This window comes from Phialemonium atrogriseum (assembly GCF_030411735.1).
Source record: "Phialemonium atrogriseum strain 8032-3 unplaced genomic scaffold QBC33scaffold_20, whole genome shotgun sequence".
Classification (NCBI taxonomy): Eukaryota; Fungi; Ascomycota; class Sordariomycetes; order Cephalothecales; family Cephalothecaceae; genus Phialemonium; species Phialemonium atrogriseum.
In genome coordinates this window covers 275,323-299,210 of record NW_026848157.1, presented here as the reverse complement: position 1 = coordinate 299,210, position 23,888 = coordinate 275,323, and the positions used below count along the sequence as shown (strand labels likewise).

At 56.5% G+C, this 23,888-nt stretch overlaps 10 protein-coding genes across 10 annotated transcripts in view; 6 read left to right on the top strand and 4 right to left on the bottom strand.

Annotated features, from left to right (window-relative positions):
- QBC33DRAFT_495970 (uncharacterized protein) overlaps positions 1 to 801 on the bottom strand; it is a 4,191-nt gene extending 3,390 nt beyond the window's left edge. The window contains exons 1-3 of the mRNA XM_060425558.1: positions 533 to 801; positions 239 to 476; positions 128 to 184 (exon numbers count right to left, since the gene is read on the bottom strand). Coding sequence (XP_060281447.1) covers positions 128 to 184; positions 239 to 476; positions 533 to 666 — 429 coding nt within the window. The 5' untranslated portion in view covers positions 667 to 801. The remainder of the gene's footprint in view (positions 1 to 127; positions 185 to 238; positions 477 to 532) is intronic.
- Positions 802 to 1,747: 946 nt separating this feature from the next.
- QBC33DRAFT_544958 (polyamine transporter 1) lies at positions 1,748 to 3,660 on the top strand. The gene is made up of 4 exons (XM_060428515.1): positions 1,748 to 2,116; positions 2,173 to 2,536; positions 2,596 to 2,679; positions 2,733 to 3,660. The coding sequence occupies exons 1-4, from the start codon at positions 1,872 to 1,874 to the stop codon at positions 3,558 to 3,560; spliced, it is 1,521 nt and encodes a 506-aa protein (XP_060281446.1). The 5' UTR covers positions 1,748 to 1,871; the 3' UTR covers positions 3,561 to 3,660.
- Positions 3,661 to 3,954: 294 nt separating this feature from the next.
- QBC33DRAFT_544957 (uncharacterized protein) lies at positions 3,955 to 7,737 on the bottom strand. The gene is made up of 2 exons (XM_060428514.1): positions 7,718 to 7,737; positions 3,955 to 7,623 (listed from the first exon to the last, which is right to left on the bottom strand). Exon 2 carries the CDS (start codon positions 7,353 to 7,355, stop codon positions 4,125 to 4,127), a length of 3,231 nt encoding a protein of 1,076 aa, XP_060281445.1. The 5' UTR covers positions 7,356 to 7,623; positions 7,718 to 7,737; the 3' UTR covers positions 3,955 to 4,124.
- A 1,583-nt stretch (positions 7,738 to 9,320) lies between these two features.
- Positions 9,321 to 10,814, top strand: QBC33DRAFT_175310 (uncharacterized protein). Its single transcript, XM_060422384.1, has 4 exons — positions 9,321 to 9,518; positions 9,608 to 9,689; positions 9,767 to 9,869; positions 9,933 to 10,814. Exons 1-4 carry the CDS (start codon positions 9,413 to 9,415, stop codon positions 10,638 to 10,640), a joined length of 999 nt encoding a protein of 332 aa, XP_060281444.1. The 5' UTR covers positions 9,321 to 9,412; the 3' UTR covers positions 10,641 to 10,814.
- Positions 10,815 to 11,336: 522 nt separating this feature from the next.
- QBC33DRAFT_516996 (fungal-specific transcription factor domain-containing protein) lies at positions 11,337 to 13,636 on the bottom strand (the record flags this gene model as incomplete). Its single annotated transcript, XM_060426169.1, has 5 exons — positions 11,337 to 11,353; positions 11,383 to 12,628; positions 12,685 to 12,770; positions 12,827 to 13,088; positions 13,169 to 13,636. The coding sequence occupies 5 exons, from the start codon at positions 13,634 to 13,636 to the stop codon at positions 11,337 to 11,339; spliced, it is 2,079 nt and encodes a 692-aa protein (XP_060281443.1).
- A 454-nt stretch (positions 13,637 to 14,090) lies between these two features.
- QBC33DRAFT_495960 (glutathione S-transferase) lies at positions 14,091 to 15,341 on the top strand. The gene is made up of 2 exons (XM_060425557.1): positions 14,091 to 14,540; positions 14,641 to 15,341. The coding sequence occupies exons 1-2, from the start codon at positions 14,328 to 14,330 to the stop codon at positions 15,145 to 15,147; spliced, it is 720 nt and encodes a 239-aa protein (XP_060281442.1). The 5' UTR covers positions 14,091 to 14,327; the 3' UTR covers positions 15,148 to 15,341.
- A 26-nt stretch (positions 15,342 to 15,367) lies between these two features.
- On the bottom strand, positions 15,368 to 16,174 carry QBC33DRAFT_516994 (uncharacterized protein; the record flags this gene model as incomplete). Its single annotated transcript, XM_060426168.1, has 2 exons — positions 15,368 to 16,102; positions 16,136 to 16,174. The coding sequence occupies 2 exons, from the start codon at positions 16,172 to 16,174 to the stop codon at positions 15,368 to 15,370; spliced, it is 774 nt and encodes a 257-aa protein (XP_060281441.1).
- Positions 16,175 to 17,781: 1,607 nt separating this feature from the next.
- On the top strand, positions 17,782 to 19,425 carry QBC33DRAFT_621432 (uncharacterized protein; the record flags this gene model as incomplete). The annotated part of the gene is made up of 3 exons (XM_060432802.1): positions 17,782 to 18,094; positions 18,197 to 19,182; positions 19,396 to 19,425. 3 exons carry the CDS (start codon positions 17,782 to 17,784, stop codon positions 19,423 to 19,425), a joined length of 1,329 nt encoding a protein of 442 aa, XP_060281440.1.
- A 227-nt stretch (positions 19,426 to 19,652) lies between these two features.
- Positions 19,653 to 21,593, top strand: QBC33DRAFT_544946 (FAD binding domain-protein). The gene is made up of 2 exons (XM_060428513.1): positions 19,653 to 20,525; positions 20,595 to 21,593. The coding sequence occupies exons 1-2, from the start codon at positions 19,704 to 19,706 to the stop codon at positions 21,561 to 21,563; spliced, it is 1,791 nt and encodes a 596-aa protein (XP_060281439.1). The 5' UTR covers positions 19,653 to 19,703; the 3' UTR covers positions 21,564 to 21,593.
- Positions 21,594 to 22,433: 840 nt separating this feature from the next.
- Positions 22,434 to 23,472, top strand: QBC33DRAFT_544943 (uncharacterized protein). Its single transcript, XM_060428512.1, has one exon. The coding sequence runs from the start codon at positions 22,529 to 22,531 to the stop codon at positions 23,336 to 23,338; it is 810 nt and encodes a 269-aa protein (XP_060281438.1). The 5' UTR covers positions 22,434 to 22,528; the 3' UTR covers positions 23,339 to 23,472.
- The last annotated feature ends 416 nt before the right edge of the window (positions 23,473 to 23,888 follow it).

Below are 23,888 nucleotides of genomic sequence, written 5' to 3'. Positions count from 1 at the left end.
CGGCCCCGCCCCCCCCCCCCCCCCCCCCCCCCCCCCCCCCCCCCCCCCCCCCCCCCCCCCCCGCCCCCCGCCCCCCCCCCCCCCCCCCCCCCCCCCCCCCCCCCCCCCCCCCCCCCCCCAAGCTCACATCCTCGCAGACCAGTCCTCCCAAGCTATGGCACACGAAAATGATCGGTCGATCATTCTTCATTAGTTAGTAGTCTTGTCTCGCCTTCCCCTACCCGAGCAAGGAGCCTACCGTGTCATCCTCCTCCCGATACCGAGCGAGAGATGTCAACAGGTTCCAGGCGTGGTTTCCAACCCGGCTCTGCGATACCACACCTCGCCAGTCCGCCACGTATGCATCGTATCCGAAGGTCAAAACACGCGCGGTCGGGAGCTTGTTCGGGAGAAGGGTTTTGGGCCATGGGTCGGTGGCATTCGGCGAGGTCCAGGTCTGCTCACGATCGCCGGTCAGGCCATGGACGAAAACGATGCTAGAGGCACCAGTCAGACTTATTATCGGCCAAAGACGAAGACAAGCTACACGTACTCGACGTTGGCGTGCTCAGAGCTGTAGAGCAGCTTAATGCCGGCGGGGAAGACCTTCGTGTGGGGCGCCGATGACCCTGCCGTAGTCGCCGGTTCGGCTGGTGTTTGCTTTCGTCGTCTAAAAAGGCTCTGCATCCTGGGAACGGCATTGATTTAGACTACTGCTATGCTAGTCTGACCATGGTTTCAATGGAACAGGAGGATGCGGGGTTTTAATGCGTGAGGCTGGCGCTTAGCTTCAATCCAGGGCTGAGGTGGACATGCACGGACCAGAACCCCCGCTTTGAAGCCTTTCGTGCATTACTCTACCTAGGTACCCTTACAAGACCATAACCAGGCTGATAACTACGGTGCTTAACCTTGCTGCTGCTCAGCACGGGCATATTCATGTTATGATCCAAAGCCGGAGGTTAACAGACATAAATATAGCCGAGATCGCTGGATGCTCCAATCGCACCATCCGAAGCCTACAGGCTAACCTCTGTTGGTTTGGGTTTGGGTCGACAAAGGCACCCTCCAACCGCTCCAGCCAACCAGGGACCGTTACCTGCCGATGTCACGTGCCCCTTGTGACTGTATGATAGAGAAACCCACGACAGACTTTAGCAAGATGGTCGTCTTTCTGTGGGACAAGCTCGAGACCCTCATGACGACGTCGAGAATTCGCAGAGCCTTGGTGTCGACTGGGTAAAGCAATGCGAGACAAGCTATGGTGCTTGCAAGGCATTACAGAGAACCAACTTGGGAAACCAGACTCTCCTCGACAGCGTGTAAGCGTGGGGACCTTGCACGTGACATGTGATGCGCAAGTCGAGCCTCCTCCTGCTTAGGTCTGTTACTTTGGGCACCTAAGACTGCACAAAACCAAGTCCCCTTCCATCTCAGCTTTCTCATAATACGCTGTTCCGAACAAAACTTTCCAAACTCTAGATTCTCGCGCAGGATCTATCTCTTGGTCAACTTTGAAGAAATCCACTTCTAACAACACGAACACGAACACGATCTAAACGTTGACATGGGCGTATCTCCGCTAGGATTAGCCTAGTCCGCCGTGGTCAATGATTTATCTGACAATATGCCCTCCGGCTCAAATTCCGACTCCGGCTCCGGCGCGGCCCGCTCCCACTTGGCCCGATTGGGCAGGTGCTGCTTGCCCCACCATAATAACTTGCTCAAATTTATTTATTTCACTCATTCTTTTTGACTCTTCTCGGTCGTTCAGCAGTATTAATCCCTGGACGAGCTCCCCTTGGGCTGATGTAGCCTTTTCGTTCTTTTTTTTTTATTTTTTTATTTTTGAAAAAAATCTCGACACGAAACAATCCGCTAAATCCCACCACATGGACGAAAAGAATTGCCCACGCGATGGCAAGGTAATCACAACCACCGCAGAAGTCTCCTTGGATCAGCAATCAGCTCAACTCAGCATCGACGTGGAAAATGCTGGTGAAAATGTGGATTCAGTATCCAACCAAGACAACATTGTCGACTGGGATGGTCCGGAGGATCCTCAGAACCCCCAGAACTGGACAAGCACAAAAAAATGGACCATCATTATCCTAATATCAACAATCACATTCAACCAGTGAGTGCACTTTCCGCCCAACTCCATAATGCTGCCACATGCCGACACAGCTCCAGGGCCATGTCATCCACCATCTTCGCCCCCGGAGTGCCGCAGACTATGAGAGATTTTCACTCCGACGACCAAGCACTCGCCACTTCTCTCGTCTCCATCTACGTCATCGGTCTGGCCGTCGGACCGCTCTTCCTGTCTCCTCTCAGTGAGCTGTACGGACGCACGCCTCTTATGCACGCGTCAAACTTTCTCTTTCTGATCTCGGCCATTGCCTGTGGGCTCAGCGTCAACATTCCCATGCTGTTGGTCTTCCGGCTGATCATGGGCGTGAGTACCATCTCGCTGGGAGGAGGGTACGTGGCTGATATGATGGAGCCTGAACGCCGTGGGCGGGCGATGAATGTGTGGACTGTGGGACCCGTGCTGGTTCGTCGAGGTCCATATCAGTTGCTTGATGGTACATGCTAACTAACACTTTGGGATAGGCCCCGGTTGTCGGACCCATTGCGGGTGGGTTTATATCTCTCAAGACCAGCTGGCGATGGACCTTCGGATTGGTAGGCATCATTGTAAGTCCGCCGGTTAGAGACGCCAGCTAGTAGGCTATCTAACATATCCGAAGGGCGCTGTTTTGATCGTTGCATGCTTTATATTCCTGCCTGAGACGCACCCTCCTCGCCTCCTCGAGCTCAAGACCCGGCGTCTCCGAAAAGAAACCGGCAACCCCCAGCTGCGCTCAAAATACGACATAGGTCATAGCCCTTTACAGCTACTTCGCCTCTCACTCATGAGGCCGACTAAGATGCTGCTGCGTTGCCCCATCATAGGCATCGTGTCTCTATTTCTCGCAATAGCATATAGCTACATGTACCTCATGTTCACAACCTTCACCGACGTCTTCGAGACAACGTACGGATTCAACGCCGGAGAAGCCGGCCTCGCCTATCTCGGTCTCGGCATCGGCTCGCTCGTCGGGCAATACACACTCGACCTCTTTATGAAATGGCACATGAAGGAGCAGCTAGCCAAGAACGGGAAGCGACAACCAGAGGATCAACTCCCGCCTCTGGTTGCCGCCGGATTCCTCTTGTCAACTGGGTTGTTCTGGTACGGCTGGTCTCTCGAGTACAAAGTCCACTGGATTGTTCCTCTCATCGGAACCTCCCTGTGTGGCATTTCCATCTCGTACTTCTTCCTCGCGGTCCAGACGTACCTCGTCGAGGCGTACACGCTCTACGCCGCGAGCGCGTTGGCGGCGAATACGCTCGTACGGTGTATTTTTGGGGTGACGGTACCTCTCGCGGGGCCGCACCTCTACAGCAGACTTGGTTTGGGTTGGGGGAATACCTTGCTTGGTTTTCTCGCGTTGACAGTGGCGCCGGCGTCTTTGTGGCTTCTGAAGCATGGTGAGCGAATACGGAATGATCCGAGATTCATAGTCAAGCTGTGACTTTCATCTTGCGTTTTAAGATTATCTTTAGCTACCGCAGAGTTGTGTATAAATTATAGTGGCGCATGTGGAACAATCTCACTCAGCCATTTAAACAGGAAGACTTCGTAATTCGATATACCTCCTCCATCTTGCAGTTGCCTTGAGTGATGGGTCGTGGATGTCCTCCTGGAAAACAAGATACTTGGGTCGACAATCCGATACACGGAAGGCATATTTCCAGCAAAGGCAATGCCCGTCGGTCTACAGCAAGCGTGTTCCGTGTCGTTGACTAGGGAGCTGGTTACAGGGGGGCAGGCATTCCACCGTTCAAGGTTAGGTACTGGCATGTACTTGTACAATTCCAATGCTCTGTTGACACACAGTCCGAGAGTAATATAAAGTTACACTCGATCACATCTTTCTCAGGACGCTACTGGTGCCATAGCTTGGGCCCTTTAACGGCCCTGGAGAACAATAGTGCGTAACTTATTATGTACAGTACTTCCCCAAATAGGGGGAGTAAGGCCATGCCATCATATCATACGCCAGTCCTACTTTACAATTTCAATAACGAGTCCCTAATCACTCATTGTCGCTCTCGTACGCCTCATCTTGCTGCCCATCGTACCAACCCCCGTGAGAGTCAGCCATGTGCTGGTAAATCTCCTCGGGCGAAACCTCCAACCCACAATAGAAGCACCAGTGCGTCCGGCACCCATCAACAAGACACTCAATATGGTCGCACCCGCCCATCTTCTCCGTCGGCACGCCACAACCAGGACAGTTCTTGATCCGCAACCCCACCCCCACCCCCGTCTCCATACACCCATCACACCTCCACCCAACCACCTCAGCCGGCGCCCCCGCCGCACACACCCTCTCAACAAACCGCCTCGCAAACCCACATCCCGCACACCACGCATACACCCAGCTCCCAGCCTCCTCAACAGCCAACCGCAGATCTCCCACCCCACCAACCGCTCCCCCCTTCCCAGCAGCAGGCCTCCGCCGACAGAAAGGACACAACAGCGCCGCAGCATTGATGACCCGTCCGCGCCCGTTGAGCCCATACCACCCGCCCCGGCATGCCCCGCAGATGCGCTGGAGACACCCGGACCGGCCACACGCCAGGGTGAGATCTCCCCGATTCCTCGCAGACACGGCCGAGAAGCACAGGCTGCACGTTCCAGCCTGGGCGCGCCGGGCGGAGATCCAACCCGCTAGCTCCGTTAGGAGGGAGGTTTGGTTGCGCACGAGCTTACCGCGGATGGTGAGGTGGGCCGGTTCTGCGTCTGTGTTGTTTGCGGCGGGGAGGACCTCGACGGCGTCGGCGAAGCCGTCGCGGCCGGCGGTGGAGATGACGTGGAAGAGCGAGCGGCCGGTGAATGGGGCTGCGATCTTGGGGCCGTCGTTGCGGAGGAGCCAGGACCGGCCGTTCTCTTCGGCTAGGGACTTGGTTGTTGTGGGGACGTCGATGATTGTTTGGATGTCGCCGGATGTACAGGCTGGGCAGGTGAACTTGTTCGGTTGGAAGTCTGAGGGGCGATACTCGGTCGGCCAGATCATTCGGCTGAGACACTTGGTGCACTCGACAAATGGGGCCGCGGACGGGGTAGTTGTGTCGGTTGCGGACCGCTTCGAGTTGCGGCAGAAGTGGCACTTTGGTCTGACTTGGAGCTTGTCCTGGTGGTAGACGGCGTACTGGGCTCGGCAGCTGGTTACCGTACACTCGACCCAGCTGATCTTTGTCGCCTCGTCGTCGGTCTTGCTAACGTTGCCGTGGACTCTCTCCTCGTGCTCTTCGGGGCTGGGACAAGAGCAGACGCCCTCGTCACAGAACCCGCAGACTCCGCCGGTGCCCATCATTGTCACAGACCGCGGGTAATGACACACTCTGCAGATGGTGGTCGGCCCCATGCTGACCTTGGTCTTCTCGGGCCGCCACCCCACCTTGGCAGTCAGGGTGGTTTCGAGGTTCATCTCCAGCATCTTGTAGTCCACGAGTGTCTTGAATAACCTGCGATCCTCGAGCGTGAGCAAGCCAGCCTCAGGAGACGGCCGCGCCGTGATGCCCTCCTTCACCCGGGCTTCGTAGCTGTCGTCGGCATCGAGGATCAAGGCCAGACAATTGGTGTTCCACGTCTCTGGGATGTCGAGAGTGTTCCACTTGTTGTTCCATTGGAGAAGCTCTGTGTCGGCCGCGTCACGAAGAGGGAGCATCCCCATGCGTAAGCTGAGGGCGGCAAGCAGGGCAGCCGGGCGAGGGGACAGCATAGTTCCGGGGAGGACTGCGTGAAGTAGGACCTTCCAGAACTTGCGCTTGTACTCGGGCGCAACTAGCGCAAGCGGAATCCGAGGAACCTCTTTGTCAGGCTCGTCCTTGATGTGCGCGGGGAGCTCGTCCTTCGTCGCCACATAAGTGAGACGAGTCAGCACGCGACCCAGGCGACGAAGGATTCGGTAATCGCAGGAGCGGCCGATTTCTAGAAGCTCCTCTCGCGTGAACTTGGCGGGCCCACTGTCTTCACCCGCCTCCGCCGTTGTCGGCTCGAACTCGAGTGTCGGATCCAGGAACACGCAAGGATATCTCTCGTCCTCTGGGACAGACCGGATGATTTCAACAATCTCGGCGGCGTAGTCGTACGACTCTTCCAACCAAACCTTCATGTCTGCCCTCTTTGCGGCGTCGCTGATCCTGTCCACGTGCGTTCCGAAGGCCTCGATCAATCCGTCACGCGCCTCATTCAACCTATCGTTGCAGACTGTGCGCCACAGGCTGCCAAAGACCGGATTGACAGCGACCGCCGTGACGTCCGACTGGATGATGTCCATCAGATTGTCGACTACCAGCCCGCGGTAGGCCTCGTCAGCAAGGTAGCGCTTGGAGAAGTCGGTCACAGGCGGCCGTCTTCCAACCACCATATGTTTCAGTTCATCGGCGCTGACCTCGGTCCTGCGCAGGTTCTGCTTGACAAGCCTCACAATGGGTTCCTCGTCTTCCTTGACCCAGTACGTCTTGGAAAGGTCATCGTCTTCCGATTTCACACGCCCGATGGTGCTCTGGTCGATATACCGGACCACGCTGGCGATGTCGCGGGTGTTCGCCTTCGATCCTTCCTTCTCTGCTCCCATCCAGGTCAGGAGAATGTCAACAGTCGTCTTCGAGATTACGTCTGCCCTGGGGTTCCTGTCGAGTTCGAAGCAGACCCCCTCCGTGCGAGTAGATAGGAAAGTGAAGGGTCCAAGGGTGTCGGCAAGTTGGCTTCCTATAATGCTGAAAACCTGGGCCTTCTTCTCCCCGTCGCGTAGCGCATTCGTGGCCGAGACCCAGTCCACAAACAACGGGCCATATCCTCCGAACGAGTCCTTTTGCCGTAGCAACGATCGCTCAATATCTCGGTTGTCACCGCCCGTGGCCGGGGTATGGGGAGGGGCATCGGAATAGATGAGCATGATGGTCTTGGCGCCGGGTCGCATGTGCTCGTATGCCGCAGCCAGGCCCGTCTTGGTGGCTTCGGGCCAATCCCCTCCGTGCTCGGAACGTATGAGTTTGACGAAATCTAGAAGTTGATCCCTCGATGTCGTAGCTCCGGCATCAGCTGAATCGCTGGCAGCGGCGTACCAGCCGGACCACTCTGTCACTTTCCCACGGTTGTAATCCCGATAGGCGAGGACCCCGATGCGGGAGAAGCAGCCTGTCAAGGCCGAGATGCGTATAATCTCGGGGAGCGAGTCGTTGAGGGCCCCGAGATAGGTGCCCATGGATGCGGTAGCATCCGTGAGGATGAGAAGATCGTGAATACCTTCGTCCATGGCGAATCGGATTGCAAATGACACTATCCTCGGGGATAGTGCTGTATTGTATTGTGCAAGAGGAATTCGAATGATGTCGAAAAGCAGAATCCGGTAATTATATATTCGAAGAGCGAGCGAAGCGGAAGGTGCGTCTGACTCATACGGGGAGCGGGGATGACTCGAAGCATCAGGGATTAGTTAAGGTTTTCAGGGCGAAATCTCAATGTTCAGCAACGGCCAGGCAGACAAAGTTCAAGTGAGTCAGACCGACAGCCGTCTCGGAAGCCTGTTATGTACCTATGTTAGCTCCGGCAACCTTCAAATCCACGTCCTCAATCATCTTCAAGGGTCCTCCAAACCGGAGACAGCAAATCACCTACCTCCCGACTCTCGGGCCATACAACCACCGGACCGCGGTCCGCAACAAGAACTCAAGCGCTCTCCAACCTGTCGACGACGAGGGGACCATCAGCCTCCTTCCGGAGTCCATCCGCCCTAGATCGGCGCCGGCGCAGACGCCAGCCCCAGGCGTGTCGCCGAGGATCTTGACCTAGGCTGCAGCACGGGCCGCACCACACACAAGCTCCTCGGCGTGTCGGCTGCCGAGATCCTGGGGCTCGACCTGTTGCCGCGACCGCTTCGAGAGAGATCCGCAGAGGGGCGCTGGCCGGGGCGCATGGCGCCGTTTCCGCGTCCGCGACATGCTTGGGGCTGCCGCAACGTCGGCGGACGACAACGACAACGCCGACGATGATGATCGAAACCCTATCCGCCTTGACGGGAACGGCGGGGGCGTGATCGTCAGCCCGCTCGTCGCCGAGCACACACCACTCGGTGGTTTCTCGGCGCCGTGGAGGCGCTGCTGGTGACGAACATGCACTCAGACATGGGAGCCCCCAGCTTGGTTGAGGCGGCGGGATTTGTCGTTGTCGTCGGGAATGAGCTGGAGAGGGCAGGCTTGAAAGGTACGAGGTAGGTTTGTCTGGCGTAGTCGTCATCCAGTCGGCACACCCAGCCAGTCAGCCAGTCAGCCAGCCACCGCCCGGCTACTCGGTCCTTCCTTCGACCTCTGCCCCACCCAAAATATCACTCTCACTGCAGCAAGCGGGGTATTCAGGTGGTGGCCCGCATGGGTGCCGCGACTTTCCTGCAGGGCAAGTCTGCAGAGCGGAACGACTAACAGGGCCGGGGACTCTGATGCGGCGGGCTGGAGGGGAATCGGGCACCTGTGTGGACGGTGGACGTTGGTCCTCGGTCCCCATTGTGGACACAGACATCAACAAATTTGGAACAACGTACGATTCCGAATCCGACTTCGGTTTCTGATGATGTGAATGGTTGACGCCATGCAGGCTACTAGTCTTGCTTACTAGTTCATTACGAGGAAACAATACCGCCGCCATGGAACATTGAACCCGAAATGGTCTGACTGAGGGTGGTTTACCGTGGGAGAGATGGCTGAGGCAAGGCGCTTGTGTGCCGTCATAGCCGTCAGCGTGTGCTAGAGGCTAGTCAAGAACCTCTCGTCGAGCTGCACTATTGGAATCATGCATCCGTCTGGAGCGCATTGGACGAAAGTCTAGGGCTGAAAGGCTTGTTTAGTTAGCGCTTGTCGGTTCCATCGCTGGATTGGGGAAGGGCAAGAACAAGCATTTCTAGGGCTAAAACGCTCGATCGCAATTGGTAGAACCGAGAAATGACACCGCTAGACTGTCCTACTTGCGTCACCTGGAGGCTGAGGTTCCATTCCAGTGGGTTCCGGGCACCTTCTTGGCTACCGCTTCTTCTCTTCGTAAAGATTGTATGACGCTGTGCAGGAGAACACAGACCGCAATACGAGGGCCACCAACGAGCGTCGGGGCCTCCGAACTAGCTGTAGTCACGAACTAGGTGGTAATCGTGATGCTAAAGTGAACGGATTGGTGAAGGTCCAGGGGACGCATATATAGCTCTGCCTCTCCTCTGTTGCCCCCTTGCCATCAGAACATGGTCGCTCAGTCAACACGCCTCTTCTTTCCAACCCTCTCAACTCTAACAGTCACCGCGCCGGCAGCATAAGTCATAAGTCACCAACCATGAAGGCCTTTATCTTGGCTATCCTCCCCGCCCTTGTGGCTGCGAGTCCCTTCGGCGAATCGGAACAGAAGCGGGATGCTTGCAACGCCGACAACTGCTTGCGAGGTGGGTACCTTCCCCCGCCCCCCCTGATACCTCCAGTCTCGCAAGCCTAGACATGGATGAATGTTGACGTATTACGCCAAACAAAACAGCCGTCCGGGCCTCCAAGTCCTTTGATCCCCACAGCTCGGACTGTGTCTCCTACTTCAAGGTGACCGTAACACCTGCGACATCGTAAGTAACCATCGGAACTCGCCAGTCTTATCTTCCCCGATGCATGTTGCAGGCCAGCTATTAACAGTCTCGGCCAGGACGATCTACGAGACCCTGACGTTCACAACCACTCCGACGTTTATTCAGCCGGTCACATACACTGACGTGATCCCCGAGACCGTGAGCACTACAGGGACAACCGTACGTAGTCTACAGCCCCTGGTAACCAAAGAGTTGGACCCATGGAATCTGACAGATATCTAGACCACCCTAACTACCTCGGTAACCACCGTCAAGACTACGCTCGTCGTCACAACCACATCCACCTCCACACATACGTTTTACAACAAGCGACAAGTGACAGAAGTGCCCTCAGTCATCCCGACCTATGCCTCAGCCTGCTCCGGCGCCGTGCGCTACTCCAGCGCCTGCTCGTGCATCGGCGTCACCGCCGAGACCATCACCGCCGACAGCCCCGTCACGACGGTGACCGTGTCGACGACAGAGACGCCCACCACCGTGACGGTCGACTCGACGGTGGCCACCGTCGACGCCACCACCGTCGTGGCCACACAGACCGTCATCGTCACCGTCACCGACGTGGTGCCCGCCACAGTGACAGAGGTCGACACCACCACCACCAAGGTCTTGGCCACGGCGTCGGCGACGACGACGCCGCTGGACGACTGCGCCAACGGCAGCACGTACACCGACTACAGAGGAAGCGAGCTCGGCGCCTGGTCTGAGACCTGCGACCATTACTGCCCCGGCTGGGCCCTGCTCTTCGACGGGAAGGGCTACAGCTCTTTCCAGCACTGCATGTCCGACTGCGGGGCCCAAAACGTGGGCGAGTTGGTCAACTTCAACTACGAAACCAGCGAGTGCCAGTGCTACATGGGCTGCAACTTTCCCAGCGCATGCTACGCACGGCCCGGGTGGAATACCGGAATCACCTGGTTGGCTTCTTGTTAGGTGTTGCAGCCGACGGGTCCTGTCCTATAATTAGGATTGCAGACTCCTTCTCGATAGGGGGCTGGAAACCATTGGTAGAGACAGACGGGTGTTGGGAAAGAATTTAGCGTTATAAACGAAGATACATAGTTGCACAGGTTATTTATAATCATTCAGAGGATACAATATAAGATGTAAAGCCGACGTCGCCGCCCTTGATCATGGAATAGTCGCTTTATACTTTGTAAGAAACTGTCTCTGTCTTCTCGACAGATCTCTTTCCACAACTACCTTGCAATCGGGTTGAATAAATTGTTGGCGTAGCTCAGGTAGGTAGCGCCACTCGCAGCCGGCACCGATGGAGCGAGCATATAGAAAGACAGTGTCGAGAAAGTTACTCTTTTTTGGTTCGGAACCCAGGCTTCCCCTTCTTACCACGGCACCTTGTCACTTCCAAGCATCCTATTGCATCCGAGCCAACTCGTTTCCGTGCCTTCTGTCCCTGATACAGGGTTTGTTTCATTGAAAAAGGGCATTCCACCTTCAGCAGGAAAAATACCGGAGTCAAAGCAGCCTGCGTCCCGCAAAGTCGGAGAGAACCCACAAACGCCAACACCACGAGTATCTGCAGAGGGTAGGTCCATTGGTTCGTCCCTCGGGCCATCTGCCGCCGGATTGGAGGCGAAATTATCGACTCCAAAGGGAGCTGTTCCGACATCAGTCGAACACATCGCCTGCCAGGCCGAAGTAATCAGCGGGCAACTTTCGAATGTCGAGCCCATAATATCCGCCGGCTCCAACATCCGGGCTCCTCTAGAGACAGCCGTCTCCAGGTCCAACCTCTCCTCCGCAGCCGCAGTATCAAATACCGCCTGCTCGGCAGAAGCGGCCATACAATTCTCAACGCCCATCCCCGCCAACAACCCCAACTGCCTCGCCACCCCGGCATCCGCCCGGATACGCCGAACCTCCCGCCCCCGATGCCTCCGCGCATCCGCCATCAACCCCCACACCGGCCGCCTCAGCGCCTCCCTCCTCGCCGCCTCGGGGATCCCGTCCACGACCCTCTCGACCGCCGCCCACGCCCGCTCGCACGTCGGGCCCCACGCCCGCGTCCGCAGCTGCGCCACCAGGATGCTGACGGCGTGCCAGGGGATGCAGCCGCGGAAGACCCAGCCCCATTTGCGGGTTTGGGGGGATGCCTCTAGCGCGTGGGCGGTCTCGAGGCTGGCTAGCGAGGTGAGGAAGGCTCTGTTCCGTTTGTGGTTGTTGGTTGGGCTCGACGGCGCGTCGCTGGAGAGGTTGCCCCTGCTTGTGACGAGCTCGGCTCTTGCCAATGACATGCGGGCTAGAGCCGCGATGAAGGAGTGCATTGGCTTGTCGGGGTCGAGGTGGCGGAGGAAGTCGCTCTCGATGCGCTGCTGGGACTTGAGCCGCATGTCGAGCTCTTCCTGCTCTGTGTCTGAGCCTGGGGTGGCTTTATGCGGCCGAGACACGGACAGGGAGCACTGGATCTGTCGCACGAGACGCCAGAGTTCGCAGCGGAGGAGACAGAGAGTCGTATCGGTTACCCCTTCCCGAGCCGAGGGCAATTCTGTCATCTCCGGGTTAATATCGGCGTCGTCAAGATTGGAGGGCTCCCGCGTGTCGAAGATGCTCTCAGATATCGACACCTCGGAAACTTGGCCATCTCCGACGCGGGAATCGATGAAGCAGATGTTCCACCATAGCCGGCGTCTCATCTCGGCTTCGAACGGGGAGATGTTTGGGAAATGAGAACCGTCGCGGTGCAGGCCCATTGAGACGGCTGTCCTGATCAGCAGCCCTGTCAGTGACCAGATGGCTCTGTTACCTTTCTTTTGGCCAACAAAATCCAGATAGATAATTATTGCCTGGACCATGCTGAAGTCGGAGGTGCTGAGGAAGTCTGCGTGAGAAAAGGCTTCTTCCGTGCCAATGGTCAATCGAGTGATAAACCGGCTCTTCGTATCATTGAAGTTCTCTCTGACCTGGATCTGGTGATTAGTCTCGATGCTTGTAGGTGACGATGCTCGACGTGCCTTACCTGTTCTTCGCTCAGCGATGTGATCGCAGCCAGAGAGATGGAGAACATGAGGGCTTGCATTCCAGGAGATAAAGAGCTGAATTTGCCTGAGTGCTCGTTAGGATTTTGATCACCCCGGATGGCTCTTGCATACAGAACCTACCCTTGGACTCCTCGACAGCCTTTGCGGTGCTCGGAGTGTGTAAGACCTTGATACAAGGGTCGACATTTTCGACGAATATCTGCCAGATGTAGGGCATCTGAGACGGAAGAGGCTGCAAGTCTCTGAGGTCGCAAACTGAGTGCCTCGACCCCCAAGGGAGAGCCAGTCCGCTTGAGGCGCTCCCGATGGACTGCTCGTTGTTTGACTCTGAGTCAGGATCGTCGTCGCCATCCTCCTCAACAGTTTGTCGAATGTGCTTTACCTTGGTTGGTTGTCAGCCGCCAGCAGTGGCAATCATGTTAGTCCCCTTGACAGGGTCAAGCTGTTCGGTTGCAGGCATACCTCATCGGAAAGAGCCGCCCAAAAGCAATTTCCAATATACTGGCTGCCAGACTTGGTAGCAATCACCCTGCCCAACTCCGGAGTCACCTCGCCCAGTGCTCCATTCACGCCATACTGCCGACCCGGATGCAGCCCTCGAGTTACCAAGTTTTCAGAGTGGTTGGCAGTTAATGGGTCACTATCCCCAGTAGTCTTCCCTCCATGCTGCGTGCTCAACTCATCGACAAGGCTCTCGAGGTGCCTAAGACGACCGAGAAGCTCGACCTGCTTCTCCTTCGAACTTGTAGAGGAGCCAGGTTGGTAGCGCCGGGTGGGAACGCGTCCGGAGACGGGAAAGGCGCATTCGAGGCTCCCTTTGGAGCAGTGCGAGCACGGACTGCGTCGGTCGCATCGGATCTTGCGCCGTCTGCAATTCACGCAGTTCCAAAGGTTCAAGGGTACTTCTGGACCAGTACCGGGGTTGGCCATTGATGAGTGCCTAGAGAGGCGTGAGGTGACGTATTGCGCCAATAAAGCCTCAACCAGGCGGCGGACGGAGCTCGGTCGAATGGCCGGGTTCGGGTTCCGCCGACGTGGAATGCAACGCTCCTGTGGCTAATCGCAAGCCACAGGAAGGCACTTAAGCAAGCTGGGATGAAGGGAACAAAATATTGGCGGATGCCCAGAGTCCAAAAACGGAAGTCTCTTCTTGATTATCTAGAGTACCCCTGGTTGGATCTGTCATTTGTAAGAAGAGAAAAAACGGTTACAGAGGAATGACAAAGTAAGTGGTGACATGCACTGGCCATTTTGCGTGCTTAGAAATCAAGATGGCGCACAAATCACGGCGCCGGAGGTTACGGGACGCCGATTGCTTGGCGCACGGAGCCGGATGCCCCACTCTGCCCACGACCGAGGACCGACCGAACAAGCACTGGGCAAACTCGAAGAAATCGAGCGACCACCGACGAACGACCACCGACGAGCGACCCACCGACCGAGACTCCAGATGGATGATGGATGGAGATGAAGACTGAGACAGTCCCCAAAATACTTAAAGGATACGTCCGACCTCTCACAGAACCATTTCCCTCCTGCTCTCATCAACATCGGTCTTGACAATTAATTACCACATAATTACAACCAATTAGTTTCCTCTGCCGAAGAGACCCCTTGCATCATGTCTACCACCCTGAAGACCTTCAGCCTTTACTATCACGGCCCCAGCCCAAATCCCTGGAAGGTGGCCATCGTTCTCGAAGAACTTGGACTCCCTTGGGAGTTTGTCGACGTCGAACCATCCGACCTGAAGACGGAGCCATTCATCTCCCTCAACCCAAACGGCCGTGTTCCTGCTCTGGTCGACCATAACAAGGATATCACGCTCTGGGAGGTGAGTCAATGCACCCATTAGCCCTGCCAAGTTCCATCCTATTTCCGTCCTTGTCATGATTAGCATCTCTCCCAACTTACACATGTCATCCATCCTCCAGTCCGGCGCCATCATCGACTACCTCATCGCCGAGTACGACCCAGAAGCCAAGCTGCACTACACCTCCTTCCCGGAGAAGTACACCACCCGCAGCTGGGAGCACTTCCAGATGAGCGGCCAGGGCCCCTACTTCGGCCAGAAAAACTGGTTCTCCTTCGCCCACCCGGAGAAGCTCCCGTCCGCCATCGAGCGGTACGCCAACGAGATCAAGCGTGTCACCGGCGTCATCGACGCTCATCTCGCAAAGGAGAAGACGGACTACCTTGTCGGCAACAGGGTCACGTATGCGGACTTGATGTTTATCCCGTATCACACGAGCACGCCTATTGTCATTGCGCCTGAGATCGACTTGCGTGAGTGGGTGAACTACTCGGCCTGGATGGATAGGTTGTTGGCCCGCCCGGCTGTTGCAAAGGTTGTGTCTGTGTGGGAGAAGATGATGGAAGAGGGCTTGGCAAAGCGGAAGGCAGCGCAGGAGGCTGCCTCTGTTGAGGGTAAGTCTGCTTGAGGCAGGAATCAAGAGGACTGTGGACTGAACTCTTCATGCGCAAACCTTAACATGTGTTGGAACTCTTCGATTCGATAGGGCTTGGCCGCCGTCCAGAGGAATATGATACCTCACAATCTGAGGAGCGGGACCAATTACATTCTGGATTTCTCTTTTCACAGAACCCCCAGCTCTCTCAGTTTGTTAAAGCGTGATAGATACTACAACAAACCATTCACATTCAAAGATCCAATACCGAGATAGCCAGTGCCACGAAAAGGAGGCTACTTCCGCCGGCCCCAGGATATAAACGCAGACCAGCCTCACTCTTACAGGCTTCAAACCCTTTCTGATCAAACCCTTTCTCCTCGAGGCACTCCTGCATTTCTATGGCCGCCGAGACGTTGGCGGCGATCACCTTGCTGAGCGGCCTCAGCGCACAGGGGTCGGTTTTGGCCTTCGCCGCCGCACCGCCGACAAATCCGCACAGCATCTCCTTCCCGTCAACCTCGGTGTTTGCCACGCCGTCCAGAACCACGGCTGCAACGTCAACGGGGCAGCTTTCAACTGCCGCCGCGATGTCGGGGGTCTTGCCGCCGACGGCGATGATGAACGATGTGGACCGGTTGCCGGTGGAGTAGCCGTCGACCTCCTTGGAGGCAGAGCAGTTGTCCGAGACGTACAAAGTCCATAAGATGGAGAATTCGCCTACGATGCCGGTGAGGTTGACGCCGGAGGAGAACAGGGCCGGGTCGGCTGGCGCGGGGCCGCCTGTGAAGCCGGGCGAGTCGGCGTCGCTTATCATGGGAAAGGGGAAAACCTTGTCGAAAAAGAGCGAAGTCCTACGGACCTCGACCCAGATCCTCAAACCGATCGGCCAGCCTGTCTTTGCGTTCTGGACGGCGAATACGACGGGGGAATGAGGGGATGGCGTGTAGGTCTCGTTGCGGGGAAAGACGAGATCTCCCTCTACGGTCTGGGGGTAGTTCACATTCTGCCCCCAGCATACCGTCGCAAAAAGCAGGAGAGACGCGAAAAGGATAGACATGACTCAACGGTGCTTCGGGCTAGAGTGATAGGTTGCTTGGATTTTCAGGGAGAGATGAGGGACCGGCATAACCAGTCGTAATTTGGTCAGCATGTTGATAAGGCTGGGTGCTGGAAATGTTTTCCTTGGCTACGAAGTTAGACGCACACCGTTCCACAGAAGCTCGTAACCTGTAGACAGACAACAATATATAAATATGTCACAGAGTGAAAGGGTAAAAAAAGAAGAGCTCCACTAGCTAGATGGCCATTTGCCTGGTAGGGCTCAAAAAAAAAAAAAAAAAAAAAAAAAGGGAGGGGGAATGGGAGTGGTTGTAAGAATCGAATGCCTGCCTTCAGGCGAGACCCAGAGGTGGCTGTCGCAGGTGCGTCGGTCAGCATCGCATCCGACCATTACACCACTCCCTGTTGTTATTGTACCAAGTCACTTAATTGATTTGTCAACCCTTGTTCTGGGGCAACCGGCAAGGGGCATGGCAACACCTCAGATTCAACTCAGAAGTGAATCAGTTGCATATGTCTTCTTCCTGGCGCTGGGATGGTTCGTTTGCGGACCCTTAGAACCTCTTTTCGATACATTAGTCCAATCAGCAACATGGACATGTCGTCTTATCTACCTAGGTACCTGTGGTCACAAGTCTCGGTACCATCCAATATGTTACCTGTTGCTTCTTTGTGATGCTATCACCCACCTTTAGACATCATCCCGGGTATCAGCGTAGCTGCACCTGCCAGGGTCTGCAAATCTATCTGACATTGCCGTCGTAGAACACATGCACTTCGAATCCGAGCCGCAAGTCGAAACGCTGAACTTTCATGATACTTAAATACTAGACGACGAGCTCCAGGTTTATCGACACCACTTTAGGTATGGGGCGCGCGGTCAAGGATTGCGAGGGCAGAGTGACGCGATCAGTCATCGTCTTACGCTTTACTATCTCTCCCGCTGAAATTTTAGATGGATTAGATGGAATACTCCACTAGCCACATGGTGATATAGCGCTTCTTCTTCTTCTTCCAATTACCGGGATGACGGTTGTAATGCCTCTCGCAGTTAAAATTTGGGGCACTAGGGGAAGCCAAGTCGTGGGATTCACAACCCCGCAGATCCAAAACGTATGGGCCTCAAATGACCCCGACCCTGCGGGGTGTTTCTTATCTCCGACATGCAAAACGCACAAGGGGGAGGGAGTCAGGGCCGCCCATGAAGAATGGGGAGACAGCCCCTGCAATGATGGGAGCAAAAGAACGGTCTTCGCTTGCGTTTGAGATGGAGCCAACTCAGCGCTTGACGCATTGGCGGAACGTGCTTTGGCCACACATTTCCTGGTTGTGACGGGTTTGAGCAGGGGAGAAATGCTGAGAGAGCTGTCAACTGGTCAATGCTGAGACGTCAGGTTTGATCAGCACAGGGACCATGTCCACCCGGAACAGTGCAGCCTAGATCGGTCTATTGCGACATGTCGGTGCGGTCCACTGATAAAGTTCTGGGATCCTCGCGGGAGATTCTCATTGTAGATCCTGGGCCAAGTTCCTGGCTCTCTCGAGCAGATCGGCTATGCTATCGAGCCCAGCAACTCATTGCTCTCGCCAAGACCACGAGCAAAGATGTCGCACTCCTCATCGAAAGTTCACGGCGGCACCGTACCTCTTGCAGCTCTTACCACGGTATTCACACCACCTTGCCCGACCAGCTGGATTATCACGAGTTCGAAGCAGGCGTCACAATACCCCGCATTTCCGACTGATGGGCCCGCCTCTTGCGATCCACCAGATTGGGATCGCAATATTGCCGATAAGGCCTTCCAGTACTACTCACCAGCGATATGTCCGAGTGGGTTCACCGTCGGATGCTTCGTGACCGATGCGCGGACGACCGAGGGCTTTCCCGCCATTGAAGCCGGCGAGACGGCGGCATACTGTGTACCAAGGCAAGTACCTGGAACTGGGCATCGAACATGTTATGCCCCCTGTGCTCTGGCTAACCTTTGACTTGCATCTAGCGGCTTCGCTTGTACCTCAGATACGACCGACTTTCGGGGCGGCATCTGGGGCTTTGTGCCCACCGCGTCGGACGGACCACCCTTCACTGCCGGGCCAGCATTGCAGATCCGATGGGTCGACTCTGATCTCAGCTTGCTCGAGACGCATCCGTTGACTCCTGGCCTGCTCTTAGCGGGAGCAACTCGCCTAGTGGCCGCGGCAACAGCGGCGACGACAACAACACCGGCAGCCATCCTCCCTCCTTCCCCCGTTACATCCCCGACCTCGATCGCTGGTTTCTCAACAGTCCCAACCCGTCCATCCACTGCGGCGGGAAGCAGTACGCTGCCGACAGACACGCCGGACGAACTGACATCTGACCAGCCCCCGATTTTCCCCTCTCCAAGCTCATCTTCCACACAGACAAATCCCTCGGATCCCGCCACAACCTCGCCTGTCTCCAAGGGCACCACCGCGTTTCTGTCCAACAACAAAGCCGGCATCGCAGTCACCGTCCTCCTCAGCGTCTTGATCACGATCATCCTCGTCATGATTGCCTTCACGCTGATCCGCCGCCGACGCAACGGCGAACAGCTGAACACGTCCCTCACAGACTGGCTATGCTCCCTTTCAAGAACAAAACGCCAGCCAAGAAGCCCACCCAAACCGCCCAAAGAGAACAACGACAGCATCGCAGACGTCGAGCTCGGGCCCCGCGGTACGCCCACCCATCCCGCAGAGCTCGACGGCGGCGGCGCGGCCGCGGCCGGGGTCGGTGCCTGGCGCCTGCACGTGGCTCGGCTCCTCAGCACGAGGTCGTGGAGGACCGCCAGCCGGGCCTCGCACCTGACGTCGGGCGCGGCGTCCGAGTGGACGACGTCGTCGTCGTCGGAGTGGGAGAGCGTCGCCGCCAAGGGGCGGGATCCCGACGGGCTGGGTGTGCCGCGCGGGCGGGCGCCTACGGTTAGGACTGTGTCGAGCGGGAGGGGGGCGAGGGTGTCGCGGGATACGCTGGGTTTGCCTCTGGTGAGTGTTGAGGGTCGGTTGAGTGGGGGGACTTTTGGGGGGGCGAGGAGGGTTAGTGTTCCGAATTTGGGAAGGGTGGAGGGGGGACTTGATGAGGGTTGAATTATGGCAAATGTCTGTACCAATACTGGAGGAGGCTTTGTGTCAACAAACTTGGCTAGTTTTACACACCATGTAAGAACGAGCTATTTTTCTTCACTCGTCCTGATAAAGTTGTCACCGAAGAGAGGAGAGAACAGATAACTCAAGGAGAAGGCAATGTGGGCGAATTTCGTGCTCCTCGTATCTCGTTTCCGTCGTATTCTCGGTTGCGTGGAGTGCGGGCGGATGGAAATTGCACCGTTGTCAGCCTGTCCCAGAGCCTGCCGATCTTTGGCCAAAAAGGGTTGATGTGCTGGGCAAACATGCATTTCGTAAGACTAAAAGAGCCATAAGCCTGCGTCACTGTGCAGTCCCCTGGATCCTGAGCCAAAGAATATAAAAGATGGCCTTCCCCGAACATTGACAATGGGGCTAGCCGAATGCAAGGTAGACAGGCATTCGCCATGCATCTGACGTCTCTGCTCAATTCCCTCCTCCTCGCCGCAGCGGGAGCCTCGGCCAAGCCCGCGGCGTGCCGTTGTCGTCCTACCGACTCGTGCTGGCCCAAGGTCCCGGAATGGCAAGCCCTCAATTCCTCCATCAGCGGCAACCTCATCGCCGTCCGTCCGATTGGACTTCCTTGCCACGACCCAACCTTTGACTCCGCCGCCTGCCAAGCCGTCAACAGCCAAACGACCAATTCCACCTGGCGCGGCACCGAGCCGGGCGCCGTGCAACAGCCGAACTGGGAGGCATGGCCCGTCACCAACGAGAGCTGCTACGTAGATTCAACCCGATCGCTGGCCTGTGGCCAAGGACGCGTGCCTCTCTTCTCTGCCGAGGTTGAGAGCGCGCAGCACATGCAGAAGGCCGTCAAGTTCGCCAAGAAGCACAACCTCAGACTGGCGATCAAGAACACGGGGCATTGCTACCTGGGCCGGTCCTCTGCTCCGTATTCTCTTCGCATTGCCACGCACAAGATGAAAAGCCTAGACTTTGTTGACGACTTTGTGCCGACAGGGTGTGGGAAGTCCAAGCGGGCGGTCAAATCTCTCGGCCCTGCCGTCACCATTGGCGCCGGAGTCTACCTCATGGACTTGTACAAGGCCGTTGCGGAGCGAAACATCACTGTTGTGGCCGGACTTGCGCATACAGTTGGCCCGGCTGGCGGGTATATCCAGGGAGGAGGGCATTCACCTCTGGGAGCCTGGAAAGGTATGGCCTCGGACAATGCGCTCGAGTTCAAGGTAGTCAACTCAAACGTAAGTAATTCCTGGAGCGTCGCACGCGAGAGAGAGAATTGAAGATGCAGCAGCTGACACGGGTCACAGGGCGACCTTGTAGTTGCGAACGACTACCAGAACCAGGAACTGTTCTGGGCACTCAGGGGCGGTGGCGGAGGTACGTTCGGAGTCGTCGTCAGTGTCACTGTCCGCACCTTCCCCGAAGTGCCGGCGTACGTCGCGAGCCTGGCCATAAGCACGAACAACACCGACGGCTTCTGGGCAGCTAGTCGCGACTTCCACGCGAACCTGCCCAAGATCAACGATGCCGGCGGTTCCGGGTACTACTACCTGACTCCGCAAGCCGAGGCGGCGAACGCATCCACATTGGTGGTTGCTCTGATATTCGCCAACCAGTCGGATGAAGCGACCCTGCGCACTCTCCTGACACCAATGGTTACGGCCATCATAAGCCACGTCGGAAACGACTCCGTCACCTTTGACCTCATTTTCGCCCCACAGACAAAGTACTTTTTCCAAGAAAGCCTGGCGGGAGACGCGGACACCACGGGCCAAATTGCCATCCTCGGTTCCCGCCTCGTCTCCCACACCTTCCTCTCCACAACCACCGGCCCCGCCCACCTGACCCAAGCCCTCCAGGCCGTAAATGCCGCGAATCCCGGCGGCACCGTGATCGGGCACATTGTCGCCGGCGGCCAAGTCGCCCGCAACAATAAGATCGACTCGGCGCTGAACCCGGCGTGGCGGAAGACGGTGGTCCACCTCGTCGTGTCATCTGGGTGGAGTCCAGACGCGACTCTGGCGGAGCAGAAGGCCGCCCGCAATCGAGTAACCCATGTACAGGTGCCGATCCTGAAAGCGCTGGAGCCGGATATGGGGGCGTACCTGAACGAGGCGGATGCGGGTGAGGAAGGCTGGCAGGCTTCGTTTTGGGGGTCGAATTATGAGAAGTTGTACACGCTGAAGCAGAAGTTGGATCCTACTGGGCTGTTTATTACGACGAGAGGGGTGGGTAGCGAGGACTGGGATGAGGATGGCCTGTGTCGAGTACGTTAGAGGTGGTGGAGAGGTGAGGTATAATGTAACGATGCTTGATTCATACTAGAATTTGTACCCAGAAGCGATGATGGTAACACAGCTCTAACTAGTTATCTGTGCATTCTGGTACATTACATATGCAAAACCCCCAGGATGGACGAAAATGCGAAAGCCATCGCTCTACTCCCCACAGCTGTAGTCTTGATCAAACACTGTTGTCACAGGCTTCTCACCTTCTCGGCCATCAATCAGCCTGAAGTGAAGCAATCCAAGGCTCATTGACTGGCGTTCAGAGAGCTGGCACGTGGGGCACACATGGACCAGCACAGCGTCGTCCTGACACAATGGTGATTTTAGAGACGGCGCCTCCAGGATCTCAGTCGGCATCCGGATTCGTCTGAGTAAGGCCGGGCTGTCAAGTCAAAGGGTCAGAAGAGGGAGTCTCTGGTATTGGGGAAGGTTGTCTTGACTGTCCGAGTAAAAAGTAACGTGAAGAGAGAGAGAAATTCCCCCATTTCTGCGGGATAAAAATGGGGGCCCCTCACTAGGCTCATATTATCACAGCTTACGGAATATAATATCTGACAGCTTCCAGGATGTTAAGGAAAAGCGATCGCGGCTGAGATACCTGTCCCCCACCGAACGAAACACTGCTTTTACGAATCGATTGGACGATTATGCCGGAAGTGTTGGGAGGGGTAATGTCTAACCAGTTTGGAATTAGTGGTAGAGCTAGCAGTATGCAGATGCACGAGAACACTTGGTATCGATGCACCTCGATGTTGGCAGTCCGACTCAGTGGTCCAATACGAAGGGGCCATAGAGGTGCCACTATCTCTGGTCCGCTCTTCGGTTGTGAACAAGTGACTAATTAATATCGGTTCAAATATGACATTCTACCCAAGTGAACTGCTCAACACAACTTGCCTCTTTGCCTTGGATAGCCAGTCCAAATACTCCCCCTGATTGCACGCAATCCCAAAATGGCAGACCCAGAGTCCAAACCAGCCCCCAACGATGGGTCAAGACGCTTCACGCCCAGCGTACTCTTCATCTACGACCTCCTCGTCATCTACTTTTCAAACCCCTTAGTCTGGCACTGCCCAACCGGGAAACACCTCCTCCCATTATTCAAGGAGAACTTCTCAACCCGCCACCTAGACATCGGCGTAGGCAACGGCTACTTCCCCATCGCCGCCCTGACCGCCAACAAGAAGTCGAACGGGGGCAAACCACCCGCGGGCCAGCACCTGACCCTTGTGGACCTGAGCCCACACTCCCTGGACGCAGCCAAGCAGCGCATCCTGTCACGCCACCCCGGCGCCGTGGACATCCGGACCGTGCTCGCCGATGCGGCGCAGCCGATTGCCGCGGCGGCGCTGGGCGGCGAGGAGGGGCGGCCCTCTTTCGACTCGGCGTCGCTGTATCTGGTGCTGCACTGCATGCCCGGCCCCACGGCGCAGAAGGCGCGCGCCTTTGGGGTCGCGAGGCAGCACCTGTCGGCGGAGGGAGTGCTGATCGGGTCGACGGTGCTGGGGAAGGTGTGGGAGAGGGGGGAGGACGGCAGGTATCGGGTGAAGACGGACAAGGTGGGCTGGCTGACGGGGTTTGCTCTGAGGTTTTACAACAAGAGGGGGATAATGGATAATTACGAGGAAGACCCGCAGGTGCTTGAGGATGTGCTGAAGAAGGAGTTTGAAGAGGTTGAGACGCGGATTGTGGGCATGATGCTTCTGTTCAAGGCCAAACGGCCGCGCGTGGGTTTGGATAATGGCATCAAGGTGGACGAATAAGAATCTTGGGGGGGCCTTGATGTAATCTGCCCATCCCAAAGGAAGAATGTATCGGCCTTTCCTTTGTCAATGGATCTTTCTCTAGCTAATTAATTCGTTATGGGGATGAATCAAGATGCCACTTTGAACCGCATACCCAACCAACTTCATCGCCCAGAGTAGAACCCCGATCAATTACCCCCGAATCCCCATGTGTGTTTGGCCGTGTTACGACGATTTAGCTGCGCCTTGACTGGTTTGGCGTAGACCAGGGTGATATGTGCCGGCAACGATCAAACTCCGTGTGGGTTTAGGGAAGAACAACGGTCCAAGTCCGGGTCGGCCGAAATCTTCATCGGCCGTGCGTCCGGATGATTCGGTTGGAAGTCATTAGGTAAGAGTTTCAGCATGTTTATTCGGTACAAACCCAACGATGCGGGCGGTGCCGGCCCGCACCTCGTGGCTAGGCCAATGGGGGTTTTACATTTGGAGACACGGAAAGGACTGCTATCCTTTAGCTAATTAGCGCCAGCCTAAGTCAATCCATGCACCCGGTGTTCATCCTGCCCGC